The sequence below is a fragment of the Ailuropoda melanoleuca genome, chromosome 16, assembly GCF_002007445.2.
Source record: "Ailuropoda melanoleuca isolate Jingjing chromosome 16, ASM200744v2, whole genome shotgun sequence".
In the NCBI taxonomy this organism is placed as follows: domain Eukaryota; kingdom Metazoa; phylum Chordata; class Mammalia; order Carnivora; family Ursidae; genus Ailuropoda; species Ailuropoda melanoleuca.
In genome coordinates, this window is record NC_048233.1 from 81,742,794 (window position 1) to 81,756,758 (window position 13,965).

The 13,965-nt window shown below is 42.8% G+C and overlaps 1 protein-coding gene across 2 annotated transcripts; it reads left to right on the plus strand.

The window, feature by feature from the left end:
- The first annotated feature begins 10,945 nt into the window (after nucleotides 1-10,945).
- On the plus strand, nucleotides 10,946-13,641 carry LOC100469119 (mammaglobin-A). Of its 2 annotated transcripts, XM_019806106.2 has the most exons (3): nucleotides 10,946-11,065; nucleotides 11,443-11,630; nucleotides 13,432-13,641. In XM_019806106.2, the coding sequence occupies exons 1-3, from the start codon at nucleotides 11,011-11,013 to the stop codon at nucleotides 13,468-13,470; spliced, it is 282 nt and encodes a 93-aa protein (XP_019661665.1). In that variant the 5' UTR covers nucleotides 10,946-11,010; the 3' UTR covers nucleotides 13,471-13,641. The 2 variants fall into 2 exon arrangements, with proteins under 2 accessions (XP_019661665.1, XP_011230853.1); XM_011232551.3 differs by lacking the exon at nucleotides 13,432-13,641 and having other exon boundaries at nucleotides 11,443-11,705.
- Nucleotides 13,642-13,965: the final 324 nt, after the last annotated feature.

Here is a 13,965-nt window from a genome sequence, read left to right on the forward strand (position 1 = left end):
TATTCAAGAAGAAAGGCCTTTGTGGTAAGCAACGTGTAAAGGTCAGCAAACTGAAAGGTCTTGAGAATCCTAGACTGAATATTATTTTTTCAGTTTCCTGGCACATCTCACAAGTCCGGAGGTTATTTGGCCTCTTCTTTATGAAGCTCTTCCAAAATTTAGAAACAACTTTACTCAAACTGTTGTTGGTGCCACAGGGTAACTGCCTTCATCCCTAAGTTAAAGATGGAGAAAAACAAAGTGGCATCTGAGTGCCATTTCCTTAGTGTTTGCAGAGGACTCAAACTCCCCCTGTTTGGGAGGAACCTCTGATGAGCTTGTGACTTGCTGTCCTCAAGGTTCTCGTTCACATGTAAGGCCAACTTATAATGAGGAGCATGCACCTCAGGGATGGAGCTGCACACCTGCCCGAGTGTAGAGATGGTCAAGAGGAGTTGTTAACTCCTGGCCTTCAGTGCTACAAGGCAGCCCCTCTGGAATTGCTCTCTGTAACATCTGTTACTCGGACAGAACACATCAATTGTTGACAGAGTCTCACCTTGGTCCTGAACCCTTGACTCCAACTTAAAAGGAGCTTGGAATGAAAAGAGAGTCCTTGACGTTCAAGTGTCTTCTCATGGCAGAAGAAAGTTACTGGAGTTCTACCTGGAAATCTCCTGGGCCCATGACAATTTCATAAGTGCAGTGCTCAGCAGCTCATTTTAATGTACCCTGTATGTTTATTGTATCATTGAGAAGGCTTTACACCAGTGTAGGCTCATTACTTGTGATTTATATAGTCTGTAATTTGTCATTTGATTTACATACAATCTTGCCAGAACTCTGGGATTGGGGTACAAGATGTGGTTGTAATTTGGTGTTTAAACCCTTGCAAAAGTGTGGGAAAATTTGTCTCATAAGTTGAGATTCTTTGCCTTAGTGATTTTATTGAACAGAATTCCCAAAAAGAGTCTGTATCCAGGACGAAATGGAGTAACTCATCAGTAGGTGGATCTGGGTGAATGTGAACAGATGTTCTTCTAGGGAACATAGCACTGCATAATTCCTAAAACTGTTCAGTTATTTTCAAATACAAAGTTAACAATTGTATTGCTCAGACAAAATGGGCTAAACAAACTTTGCCTTCCCACAAAGGAAGGGTCAGGTCATCCCAGGAGAGTACCTGATACAGCTGGGCCATGGGAGGACCACACTGATGGGTGATGGTGTATGAAGTCAATGTGCAGGTGGATGGAGGGTTCTTAAACTCCAGGTTGTGACTGAAATGGCACCTGGACTGGATTCCCAACATTATGAAACGCACAAGTAGGGCAGTGCATACTATGAGAAATTGTTATGGAAATTTCTGCAGCAACAAAGCATTTCTGATTTTTTCTTCATTCTTTATCCTATGTATGACACAGAAAAGAGATTAAGACACCTTAGGACCATTGGGTTATGGCAACAGTTGGCAAACAGATGAAGGAAACAATCTCTGATGTCCAATGGCCCTTTCCACGATATGAGCTGCTTTTTGCGGTTTTCAGCTTACAGCAAGAAGCTTGAGCATGCATTAGGGGTATGAGGGTTGTGGCAGATGATGTGTGGGAGTAGTAGATGGCTTGGTCAGCTCACACATTTCCCTGAGGAACCTTGGGGCACAAATCTCAGAAGCTCAACAGTGCGCAATGACGACAAGGAAAGAAATAATAAAATGTTTTGTAGAGTGTGTAAGATAACGCACAGTGGTGATTTGGGTGCCATCAAAGATGCTTGCAGCTTTGGAGAAACATGTATATTTTATTTTTTGAAACTTCTTAAACCAATGCTGCAAAATGTTATTGAAAAATAAATCTCAATGAGCTGGATAAGGCCCTTTTTAGTTTTGTATATCCATGAATATCATTTATTGCTACAATGAGGCAGTTTTATTCATGTTTTTCATCTCTATAGATGTAAACCTGAAAATACTGGTCACAGGATGGGCACATGGGAAAAGAGTGAGTCTATGACAATGATGTCACTCAATTCATTGAATTCCCCTAAGTACCAGCTAAAAATGACATCGTGATCTGTCCCTTCAAATTACATTTAATGATTTGTCATCCCCAGCTGAATTAGGTCTTTTGATGTTATCCAAAGCAAGGAATCAGCAACCATTTCTTTTTTTTTTTTTTAAAGATTTTATTTATTTATTCGACAGAGATAGAGACAGCCAGCGAGAGAGGGAACACAAGCAGGGGGAGTGGGAGACGAAGAAGCAGGCTCATAGTGGAGGAGCCTGATGTGGCTCGATCCCACAACGCCGGGATCACGCCCTGAGCCGAAGGCAGACGCTTAACCGCTGTGCCATCCAGGCGCCCCATCAGCAACCATTTCTTATAGAAAAAAGTGTGCGTACCACAGAATATTACATTCAATTATTTTTTTGGAGGCTAGAGATTTGCACACACAGAGTCAATGCTGTGTAAGTTCTGATGTGTGACAGACACGCCTCTGTCTTTATAAATTGGAATGGAGAAGGAAGAGAAGAATGAAGGGGGGTAAACAGAAGGGGGAATGAACCATGAGAGACTATGGACTCTGGGAAACAAACTGAGGGCTTCAGAGGGGAGGGGGATGGGAAATTGGGATAGGCTGGTGATGGGTATTAAGGAGGGCACGAATTGCATGGTGCACTGGGTGTTACACGCAAGTAATGAATCTTGGAATATTACATCAAAAACTAGGGATGTACTGTATGGTGACTAACATAACATAATAAAAAATTATTATAAAAAAAAGATGTTCATTGCAGGGGAAATGGAACATGAAAGCCAGTGTGACCACATTATATATCCAGAGTAACACTATTTGTGGACCTTATGATCCAGAAATGATCTCTTAAACCTTTCCATGTCCCATGTATATGTTAAGCCCTAGAGAATCCCTGGGATTTCAACTTCACACTAAAGGACATGTGTGACCAGTGTCTCCTGCTGTGAACGGGAGCCCAGAGACCCTGTGTGGCTTGGGGATAACTAATATCTATCCCTACACACCACTCTCCTATACCTTTAGTTCCAGTACTCATTGTTTAGGAATTTAAAATCACAACAGCTATTTCAATGTGATCATATACAACAAATTAAGTGATGGAAAAGTACTATAGGAAAAATTTTAACTGAGAGAAACCCCATCTTAAACTGAAAGAGATCCCAAAGAGGCCAAAGCCAAATTCTAAAGCACACTTTGTTCCCATTTAGGATAAATAAACATTCCTCGTTGGTGGAGTCGGATTCAGTTTGAGATTTGACTTGGGCGTGAGCTGATTTATTTTGTTTGACATTTTACTTGTGTATTTTCCTTTCTGTTACATAAATGTGACAGCTGACATTACTGCCAGATTCTGTGCTGAGCATTTTTCCTGTATTAATTCATTTATCCTAACACAAATCCTATGACGTAAGCACTACTGTTATCTCTTTATTTGGCAGGTGAGGCACCAGGCTAAGAGGGTCAGCATCTTGCCGATGTGCCCACAGGTAGAAAGTGCAAGAGCTGAGCTTGCACCCAGTAGTCCAGCCCTACAGTTGGACCCTTACACACCACTCACACTGCTCAATGAACGAACACATTCTCCTTTGAAGGATCCAGCACTTCAGAGTTCAACACACAGTGTAAAACTGCCTGATGAGGATTCTGATGTGGGCTGGGTTGGATATGTAAACTCTAATTTGAGAAGAGTAGACTTCCTTAAATGTTCTACTATTTTCTTCAAGAACAAAGTGTGTGCCTCTATTTTTTAAGCTTACTGTATATATCTGTAAGTAAAATTTCATGATTGATCCTTAAACTTTTGCGTATTTCCCCTTAGGTATATTCCAACATGTTTTTGTTGCTCCATTTGTTCTGTTGTCAATGGCATCATTTTTTCCATGATGTTGAATGGTATTGGCAGGTTTATAGGAAAGTCATTGGTGTTTACAAGGTGATCTTATATTCAGCTCCATAACGAACTTTTAAAAGTTCTAATACTTTTTTTCAGTAGATCATCTTAGATTTTCTTTTAAAAAATTTTAAATTTATTTAAATTGAATTAGCCAAGGTATAGCACATCATTAGTTTCTGATACAATGTTCAATGATTCATTAGTTGAGTATATCACCCAGTGTTCATCATATCACGTGCATTCTTTAATGCTCATCACCCAGTTACCCCATCCCCCCACCCACCTCCCTTTCTACAACCCTCAGTTTGTTTCCTGGAGTCAAGAGTCTCATATGATTTGTCTCCCTCTCTGATTTCTTCCCATTCTATTTCCCCCCCTTACCCCTATTGTCCTCTGCACTATTCCCTATGTTCCACATATGCGTGAAACCATATGATAATTGTCTTTCTTTGATTGACTTATTTCATTAGCATAATACCCTCCAGTTCTACCCATGTCAAGGTAAATAGTAAGATAGTCTTTCTTTCTGATGGCTGAGTAATATTCCATTGTATAAATGAACTACATCTTCTTTATCCATTCATTCATTGAAAGACATCTCAGCTCCTTCCATAGTTTAGCCATTGTGGACATTGCTGCTATGAACATTGGGGTGCATGTTCTCCTTCATTATACTAAATCTGTATCTTTGGAGTAAATACCCAGTAGTGCAATTGCTGGGTCATAGGGTAGTTCTCTTTTTAATGTCCTGGAACCTCCATACTATTTTCCAGAGTGGCTATTCTCGCTTGCATTCCCACCAACAGTGTAAGAGGGTTCCCCTTCCTCCACATCCTCGCCAACATTTGTTGTTAATTTTAGCCATTCTGACTGGTGTGAGGTGGTATCTCATTGTGGTTCTGATTTGTATTTCCTTTCCCTGATGCCAAGTGATGTGTAGCATTTTTTCATGTGTCTGTTTTCCATTTGTATGTCTTCTCCAGAGAAGTGTCTGTTCATGTCTTCTGCCCATCTCTTGATTGAATTATTTGCTTTTTGGGTGTTGAGTTTGAAAAGTTCTTTATAGATCTTAGATACTAGGCCTTTATCTGATATGTTACTTACAAATATCTTCTCCCATTCTGTCAGTTGCCTTTTGGTTTTGCCAGCTATTTCCTTTGCTGTGCAGAAGCCTTTTATCTTGATCAAGTCCCAATAGTTCATTTTTGCCTTTGTTTCCTTTGTCTTTGGAGACGTGTCTAGCAGGAAGTTGCGGCAGTTGAGGTCTAAGAGGTTGCTACATATGTTCTCCTCTAGGATTTTGATGGATTCCTATCTCACATTGAGGCCTTTCACCCATTTTGAGTTTATCTTTGTGTATGGTGTAAGAGAGTGGTCCAGTTTCATTCTTCTGCATGTGGTTGTCCAATGTTCCCAGCACCATTTATTGAAAGACTTTCTTTTTTCCATTAGATATTCTTCCTGCTTTGTTGAAGATTAGTTGACCATACAGTTGAGGGCCCATTACTGGGTTGTCTATTTTGTTCCATTGATCTATGTATCTGTTTTTTGTGCCAATACCATGCTGTCTTGATGATCACAGGTTTGTAATATAGCTTGAAGCCAGGCATTGTGATGCCCCCAGCTTTGATTTTCTTTTTCAACAATCCCCTGGTGATTTGGGGTCTTTTCTGGTTCCATGCAAATTTTAGGATATTTTGTTCCAGCTCTGTGAAAAATGTTAATGGTATTTTGATAGGGATTGCCCTGAATGTGTAGATTGCTCTGGGTAGCATAGACATTTTAACAATGTTTATTCTTCTAATCCATGAGCATGGAATGTTTTTCCATCTCTTTGTGTCTTTCTCAATTTCTTTCATCAGTGTTCTGTAGTTTCTAGAGTACAGATCCTTTACCTCTTTGAATAGGTTTATTCCTAGGTATCTTATGGGTTTTGGTGCTATTGTAAATGGGATCGATTCCCTAATTTCTCTTTCTTCAGTCACATTGTTAGTGTATAGAAATGAAACTGATTTCTGTGCATTGATTTTGTATCCTGCCACATTGATGATTTGCTGTATGAGTTTTAGTAATTTGGGAGTGGAGTCTTTTGGGTTTTCCACATAAAGTATCATGTCATCTGCAAAGAGAGAGAGTTTGACTTCTTCTTTGCCAATCTGAATACATTTTATTTCTTTTTGTCATCTGATTGCTGAAGCTAGGACTTCTATAATATGTTGAACAATAGAGGTGAGGTTGGGCATTCCTGTCAAGACAGTCAGCAAGAAAGGGAACCCAAGCAGGGGAGTGGGAGAGGAAGAAGCAGGCTCCCCATGGAGAAGCCTGATGAGGGACTCCTTTCCAGAATGCTGGGATCACACCCTAATCCGAAGACAGGTGCTTAATGACTGCACCACTCAGGTGCTCCGGGTTGTGGGCTTCTTGATTTTTCAGCCTGCCTTCTGGGGGAGGGGCCTGCCGCGCCGGTACTCAGGAAACCCTGTTTGGGTAGAGTCTCCGTGTCCCCTGCGAGGGTGGATGGGGATGGGCACCCTGTGAGCCGGTATTTCCAGGCTTTTGTTCTCTGGCAGTTTTCCCTGGCGGTCTGCTGTGCCTCTTCTGAGAGTCAGAGCAGCAGCGGCCGAAATTCAGCCTCTGTCTCAGAACAGAGGGATCGCAGACCGTTCTCCACTGATGTTCTGGCCACTTTTTTTTTATAAAGATTTTATTTATTTATTCGACAGGGATAGAGACAGCCAGTGAGAGAGGGAACACAAGCAGAGGGAGTGGGAGAGGAAGAAGCAGGCTCACAGTGGAAGAGCCTGATGTGGGGCTCAATCCCATAACGCCGGGATCACGCCCTGAGCCGAAGGCAGACGCTCAACCGCTGTGCCACCCAGGCGCCCCGTGGCCACTTTAACTCTGTTTCTGATGGTTCTGCTCAACCCTGCAGCATCCCGGGCTGTGCGCCCCACACCCGGCATCCCAGCCCTCACTTCCAGGGCCGGCACGTCACTGTCCTTTGTGTTTCTAACCCCGCCAGCCGCCAGTCGCCAGCCACCCCGCGCAGGGTCCCGGAGCTCCCGGTTTCAGTCTGCTGTCTCGCGGGTGCCGTCCGCATGTCCGCCTGCTCCCCTGTGCAGGTGGCCAGCCAGCCGCCAGCCGCCAGCCACCCGGTGCACGCTCCCGGAGCTCCCGGTCTCATTCTGGATCCAGTGAGCACACCGGAGTTCCGGAGCTCCATGAGATGCTTGGTGGTGTGTGCTCCCGGCTCACAGTCTCAGTCTGCCTTTTCGAGGGTGCGGGTCCGCAGTCCGCCCGCTCCCTGGTGCAGGTGGCCTGCCAGCCGCCAGCCACCCTGTGCGTGCTCCCGGAGCTCCCGGTCTCAGTCTGGACCCAGTGAGCATACTGGAGTTCTGGAGTTCCGTGAGATGCTTGGTAGCGCACACCCCCGGCTCACGGTCTCAGTCTGCTGTCTCAAGCGTGCAGGTCCGCTGTCCGTCCGCTCCCCCGTGCAGGTGGCTCCCGCTTCCCGGTGCCCTGACACAGCGGCTCCCTCCCCCTTCTGTTTATCTTCCAATGTCTGTGCGCGGTTTCATGGCTCCCTGCTTCGAACCTTGATACTCAGTGCTGGAGATGTTCATTTGTAGAGATCCAGATGTATCTTCCTGCGTCTCAGGCTGATTCCGTGGATGTTCCTCCTGGTCTGGTATCTATCCAGCTCAACTCAGGAGACCAGCTGAAAAAGGGGTCCTCTACTCCTCTGCCATCTTAACTCCTGACAGAGATTTTTCTAATAAATTGTATCTCAATAAGACTCTTCCCAAAAAAAGTCAGAACAGTATCAAGAAAGAATGGACCAAATATAGTACTTTTTATTCAAACACAGGACTTTTACCTCAGATCTCAACATGACTTTCAGAGAATGTGAAGTTCAACCAAGTTTCCAGTGGTCTCTGAGGGTCCTGGTAGTCCTTCAAGGTTTATCATAATAGCTCTCTCAACTTTACAAAGTGTTACCATGAACACAGCACATGCTCTGTGCCAAACCCAGTCCTGAGGATCTATAACAATCCCAGGACTATTTCCAGAGTACGTAGAGACACAGCCTTGAAATCTCTATAGCAGGTTTGGCCCATGGCAAGTAGTGAGCCTGGCCTAGGAATGGCCTAGATACTGTGAACAACCAACATCTCACTGCCTTCAAGATCTCTGCAAAGTCAGGGCATTTCCTAATATTGCTGGACTGGGTAACTCCCTCCTTCCCCACGTTCTAGACTTTGGCATGGTCTTGATGAGGAAGTTCACTTCCAAAGAACATGCCTGAGGTTAATGTCTCTCAGCCCTGCAGGTGAGGACAGAACAGGTTTTACATAATGAGTGAAAAAACATATGGGATATCTACTCCCTAAATACTGCAAAGTTGATCCATATCAGTAACTTACAATTAAAACCACTTAAATAATATCTAAATTTTTAAAATAAACCCTTCATAACCCTTTGTGCTGATGCATGAATCACTGAGAGAAGATGCCTCTCACTGACTGTTATTACTTTTATGACCTATGGTAAGTCCTTAAATTACCAAAATATTGGTGTGAGTATATATCAGGTCTTGCATGAGCCTAAAGACAGGCCAAATATAATTCTTTCTTGCCTCATACTTTCTCTCACACATGACACAAGGTATTGAGGGCAAAATCTGTATCTGTACAAATTCACCCATACACCAGTTTGTCATAATAGGGGATCAATGAGTGCCACACAAACACCCAAACTGAATGTTCCTTCATTCCTCTAGTTTCTGAGCATCATTTGGGGACCTGACTTAAAGACCCTTTCAGGAAGAGGAAACATCAGGCTAGCCACACATGCATCCTGACGTTTTGGTTTCTTCTATTTCTCCTTGTCAACACTGGCTTTTCAATGTGTCCTCTGTGGGCTGTGTTAACTGTTCATTCACCTGAGAATGATCATCATCTGTGATGGAGAAAGCATGAAGGTAAAAAATATATATATCTCTTATTGTGGGCACCATGTACATGATGTGGGATTTTATTTTAATTCATTTTATTCCGTTATTTTACTTTATTTTTTGCTGAGTAAGAAACCTCTGCAGGGATCAGTGTCCCAGCAGGTAACAGGACAAGTCCATAACAACTGGTACACCAGGGGGAATCCCCATTAAAACCTAGACAAGCACTCTCTCTTTTCATCACTAAAGTCCTCCATTTGCTTTTGGGATGGAGATTGGCAGCTATGGTCAACTGGGAGAAAGCACACACATAAGAACATAATTTTCTTTCCCATTTCTAGCCTTTTGCTAAATTAGGATTATTCTTGGCAATTTATCCTCCAGCTGAATGAAGGGAAGAATGAGTCCCTAATAATCCAAACAGCAAATACTGCATTCATGAGTAATTAACTCATCTCTCTGTCTCTCTCATCAATTTCTTTTTCTTGTTGTTAACTTGAGTCTACTTTGTTTCTCTTGTTCCTATTGCCCTCGTATTGTCCCTGCTTAAACTGATGTGGTTTTTCTATTTCTGTAGTAAGAGGCTGTCCTCTGTCTCTCTTGACACCAAGAGGCACACAGTGTTTGCTTTCCCTATCTTGCCAAATACCAAGTGCTCCAGAGCCTCTGTACCTGCTGTTCCTTCTGCCTAGAACAGTCTTTCCCAGATCTTCCCCTTGATATCATTGTCCACTCATCCAGGATTTAAAGCCTGTCTTCCTGTAGCTGACCTGGACCTCTGTAGAGGTTGCTGTTCCTTGTGGTTGTATTTTTGTTCTGTACAGCAATCACTTTCTGATGTCACTCATTCAGTTATGGGCTTGTTTGTTGCCTCCCTGTGAGCAGTAAGCTCCACAGGGTCAAAGTCCTGGTTAAACAACTGAATCTGGGCCACACAGTACAGGCACCAGGCCTGGGGGAAACTCATGGTTACTGGTGAACAGTGGATGGATGGGTGGATGGGTGGATGGATGGATGGATGGATGGATGGTTGGATGATGGATGGATGGATGGATGGATGGATGAAACCTCCCATTTATTCAGATTACATTGTTTGAAATCCTGGATAAGCTCTTTACAGAGTTCTGTCATCCTTAGAAAACGGGCCTGGATTTATTCCTGCTCATTTTAGAAATGAAGAAAAGGAAGCTTGAAATGACCAGCAGTTTCACTTGCCCAAGGACACTTCGTGATTAGGTGTTGTATCCAAGATTTGAATCCACATCTGCTCGAGCCCAGACCTGATCACCATTCCTCCACTCAGCACCTGCCTCTGCTGAGCAGCCACTTGCTCTACAGCTTCACATCTTCTGAATCGGGGGGAAAAATCCTAAACAGCTAGAAAAATTATTGATTTATAATCCATTGAATTTATGAAATTAAGTTAATTAAATAAGATATTCTTTGTAAAAACAGCCTTCAGAGAGAATGAGACATTGTATTTCTCAAACATCAAGCACCTTACTAAAGTGTCCACTGGGTGTTATGCACAAGTAATGAATCATGGAACTTTACTTCAAAAACTAGGGATGTACTGTATGGTGACTAACATAATATTTTTAAAAAAACATAAAAAAATAAATAAAAATAAGGTGTCTGCGGGCCAGGGAATTCTTTCTTCAAGAGGACGTATGTGGTATTGCACTGAATCCAAATGGGTGCTAAGCCAGCAGGAGCAGACACACAGGATAGGAAGCCGTATGGACCTTGAAGGAGGAGGGAGGGGTGTGAGAAGGATATGAAGACCACACTAATAATAAAATGGATGACAACACAGGCTCACTTTGCTCTAATCTGATTAGTTAGCAAGCACTTTTGCATTAATTTCATCTGAAGACGTGCATGATTATTGCAATTCCAAAATTGTTTTCGGTCCAACAATCTCTGTCTCCTTGGTTTCTATAAAAAGAGGGAAGGCTGGCTGGGTTGCAGTTGGCTATTGCCATCATTTCCTGGTCCAAAGCCAGGTTCATTGTATGACTCATTCTCCCATTTATGGGAGGGATTAGTGGTGAACTGGAGAATAAAAGGAGGACTCCTAGGCGCTCACCTCCAAAGTGAGTTCCTTCTTCCCTGTCTGACCAGCCAAACAGAGCTGCCCTCAACCATGAAGCTGCTGAGAGTCCTTGTGCTGATTGCCCTCCCTCTTTACTGCTCTGCAGGTGAGTTCTATGAGGGGAGGGCAGCCTTTTGGCTGAAGATTGTGTCAGGGCCCTCTGGAAGACCCCCTGTTCTCCAAATTCCAGTACAGAGCATCTGATTTCTCCAGTGTCTTTGTGATTCATGGTTACTAGTGTTTGGCTTCTCTAGACTATGGAGGTAGTGTGGGGATGGAGAGGGGGCATGCATGTTTTCAGGCAAAAAGAAAACCTAGATCCTGGCTTTACTCTGCTAGAATTGAGAAGTAAAGATCATTCACCATAATCTTTCTGAATGTATGTGTCTATTTCATTGTAAAAAGACGACCAATGTCCTAGGGACTCCCGAAAAGGGCTTCACACCTACATAATTGGGACCTCACTTGCAAGTTTTCTTCTAGGTTCTGGATGCTCATTGCTAGAAGAGGTGGCTAACAAAACAATCGATTCTCAAGTGAGCACAGATGAATACCAAAACTTCCTTAAACCCTTCTCAGCTGGTCCTGAAACTGACAAGGCCATAGCAGAACTGAAGCAATGTTTTCTCAGCCAGTCAGAGGAAACTCTGAACAATGTTGGAGCAATGCTGGTAACTATGGTTTCCTCTAATGAGCTTTCAAACCACTGGACAAGAACAAGCAGGGTCTAAGTTTGTCACTCATTGTGCCACAGCAGGGGTTATGCATGCCTTATTTTATTTCAGTGAATTTAATTGTGGGTGCATGTGAATCCTTTGACATCCAGAAAGCCAGCCAAGGTCCCAGTGCTGACTTGCCTCTTCACTTTGTGGAATCTTTAGGGAACGATAAATGAAAAAGGCCAAAGAGGGAAACAACACACCCACCCACCCACACACACACACACGGACACATTTTTCTATCAAGATAAAAAACATCTGATTCTCAAGAAGAACCTCACTTGTAGAAGTGATCAGCAAAAACGATCCCCTTCTTCATAGAAACAAAGAGGAAAATGTTCATAGGAATTTTTAATAGCCTCCAGGAGAACCCACTTGAAGAAAATTCTGTACATCTTATGAAAAGAATTTAGAATGCAATTTGAAACAATCATAATATGTTAGTATAAATGATCGGATTCCTTGGCCATTAATTAAAGACCCCATGGATGACAAGTAGAGTTCATGATGAGAGTCTGCTATGATTGATGGAATTGTGTAAAACAACAGTCAGCAGTGTGTTTGTTCTGTATATTTTATTCCCTATCCTAATATGCCGTTGACAACCTTCCAGGGTAGACAATGTAGAAATATTGCCAAAGCAAAGGGTCAAAGTGTCCTTCACTTAGAAGCTGCTGACACGGGGCACAAACAACATAGATGAACGTGAGCACATCATGATAAAGGAAAAAAGCCAAGAAAAAAGACAACTATTGCATGAGGTCATTTACATCCATTTTCTAGAGCAGCCAATCTCCTTTTTTTTTTTTTAAAGATTTTATTTATTTATTCGATAGAGATAGAGACAGCCAGCGAGAGAGGGAACACAAGCAGGGGGAGTGGGAGACGAAGAGGCAGGCTCATAGCAGAGGAGCCTGATGTGGGGCTCGATCCCATAACGCCGGGATCACGCCCTGAGCCGAAGGCAGACGCTTAACCGCTGTGCCACCCAGGCTCCCCTAGAGCAGCCAATCTCCTAGTAACAGAAGGTAGAAGCGTGCTTTTTAGAGGTTGGGTGGTATGGGAAATGGGGATTGCTCGGTGGGTAGAGAGTTTCACCAAGGCAAGATGAAAATGTTCTGGAGACTGGTTGCACCACACTTAACATGGCTGAACTGTATACTTAAGAAGATGAAAACGGTCAATTTTATGTTATGTGTATTTACTGTAAGTAAACCTTTTAAAGACTGAGAAACGCTGCAACCAAGGATAATGGAATATTTCTTTTAAAACCTCAGTTAGACTGATCACTTGGAGTGTGCATCTCCATTCTTTTCTGGGTCTCAAAGGTAATAGTTTTTGTTTCAGACTATTTTTGGTATTTCTAAAATGTAAGGACACACCAGAGCTCAAAAAGTTCACATTTCCTTGCATTTGAGCTGAGACTTACAATTCTTTGTTGAAAACTGATAATACACACAGCCTCTTTATAGGATATCCTATTTTGAGGGACAGGAAACATGGACAAAAATTATTACCAAAATCCCTGATGGGGAAGAGATATGGAAACAGCAGCACCTCTTTGGCATCAATAAAGTCTCCTGGTCGTTAGAATGAGAGACGAGATCATTCCGATCTTAATTCAAACACCGACTTTCTTAGATACCAGTGTGTGTGGAAAAACCTGGGAAGCCAAGGAGAATAAATTTTTGTTTTTCAACTTTCCTTTCTAAAAGGTGAAAATCTGAGGCATGTCTCTGTTTTTGCTCTCCAGAACATAATATTTGAAAGTGAGTGGTGTGCTAGATTTTAACCTTCCTCAAGACTTGGGGCTCCAGGACTACAGAGAGTGGACCGAAACCGACTGCTGATTAATATGAACCACAACTTTCCCTTCCTTTTTGTCTTTTAATCTATAAACAGCAAGACAACTGTTGAAACCTCAAGTACATTTTCATTTCAATAAAGTATCTGCAAATGGAAAGTTCTTCTTATGTTTTCTGATCAAAATGGACACTTTAGAGAGCCTCTTCTCTCACACATGCATGTGCCCACGTACACGTGCACACACACACGTTCATACATAATCCATTGGAGAGCACATGGATGAAGGACTTAGGAATGTAAAAAGCACCTTGTTCCTCCTCATGTGTAGCCCAACATGGTCCTCTCTCTGAAAATGAACTCTTCCACCCTCCTGGCCCCCATTTCCCTAGGAACATGGGTGAAGATCTCAAGACTTAGTTTCTGGTGTTTGGGCTGCATGCAGGTCCCTGAGACACTGCAGTCTTTGTCTGTGCTGTGAGGC

Excerpts from the sequence above, each read along its gene's own strand:
- LOC100469119 (XM_011232551.3), top strand. The coding sequence starts at position 11,011 with ATGAAGCTGCTGAGAGTCCTTGTGCTGATTGCCCTCCCTCTTTACTGC. Across the intron at positions 11,066-11,442 it reads CCCTCTTTACTGCTCTGCAG|GTTCTGGATGCTCATTGCTA; the intron begins GTGAGTTCTATG and ends GTTTTCTTCTAG.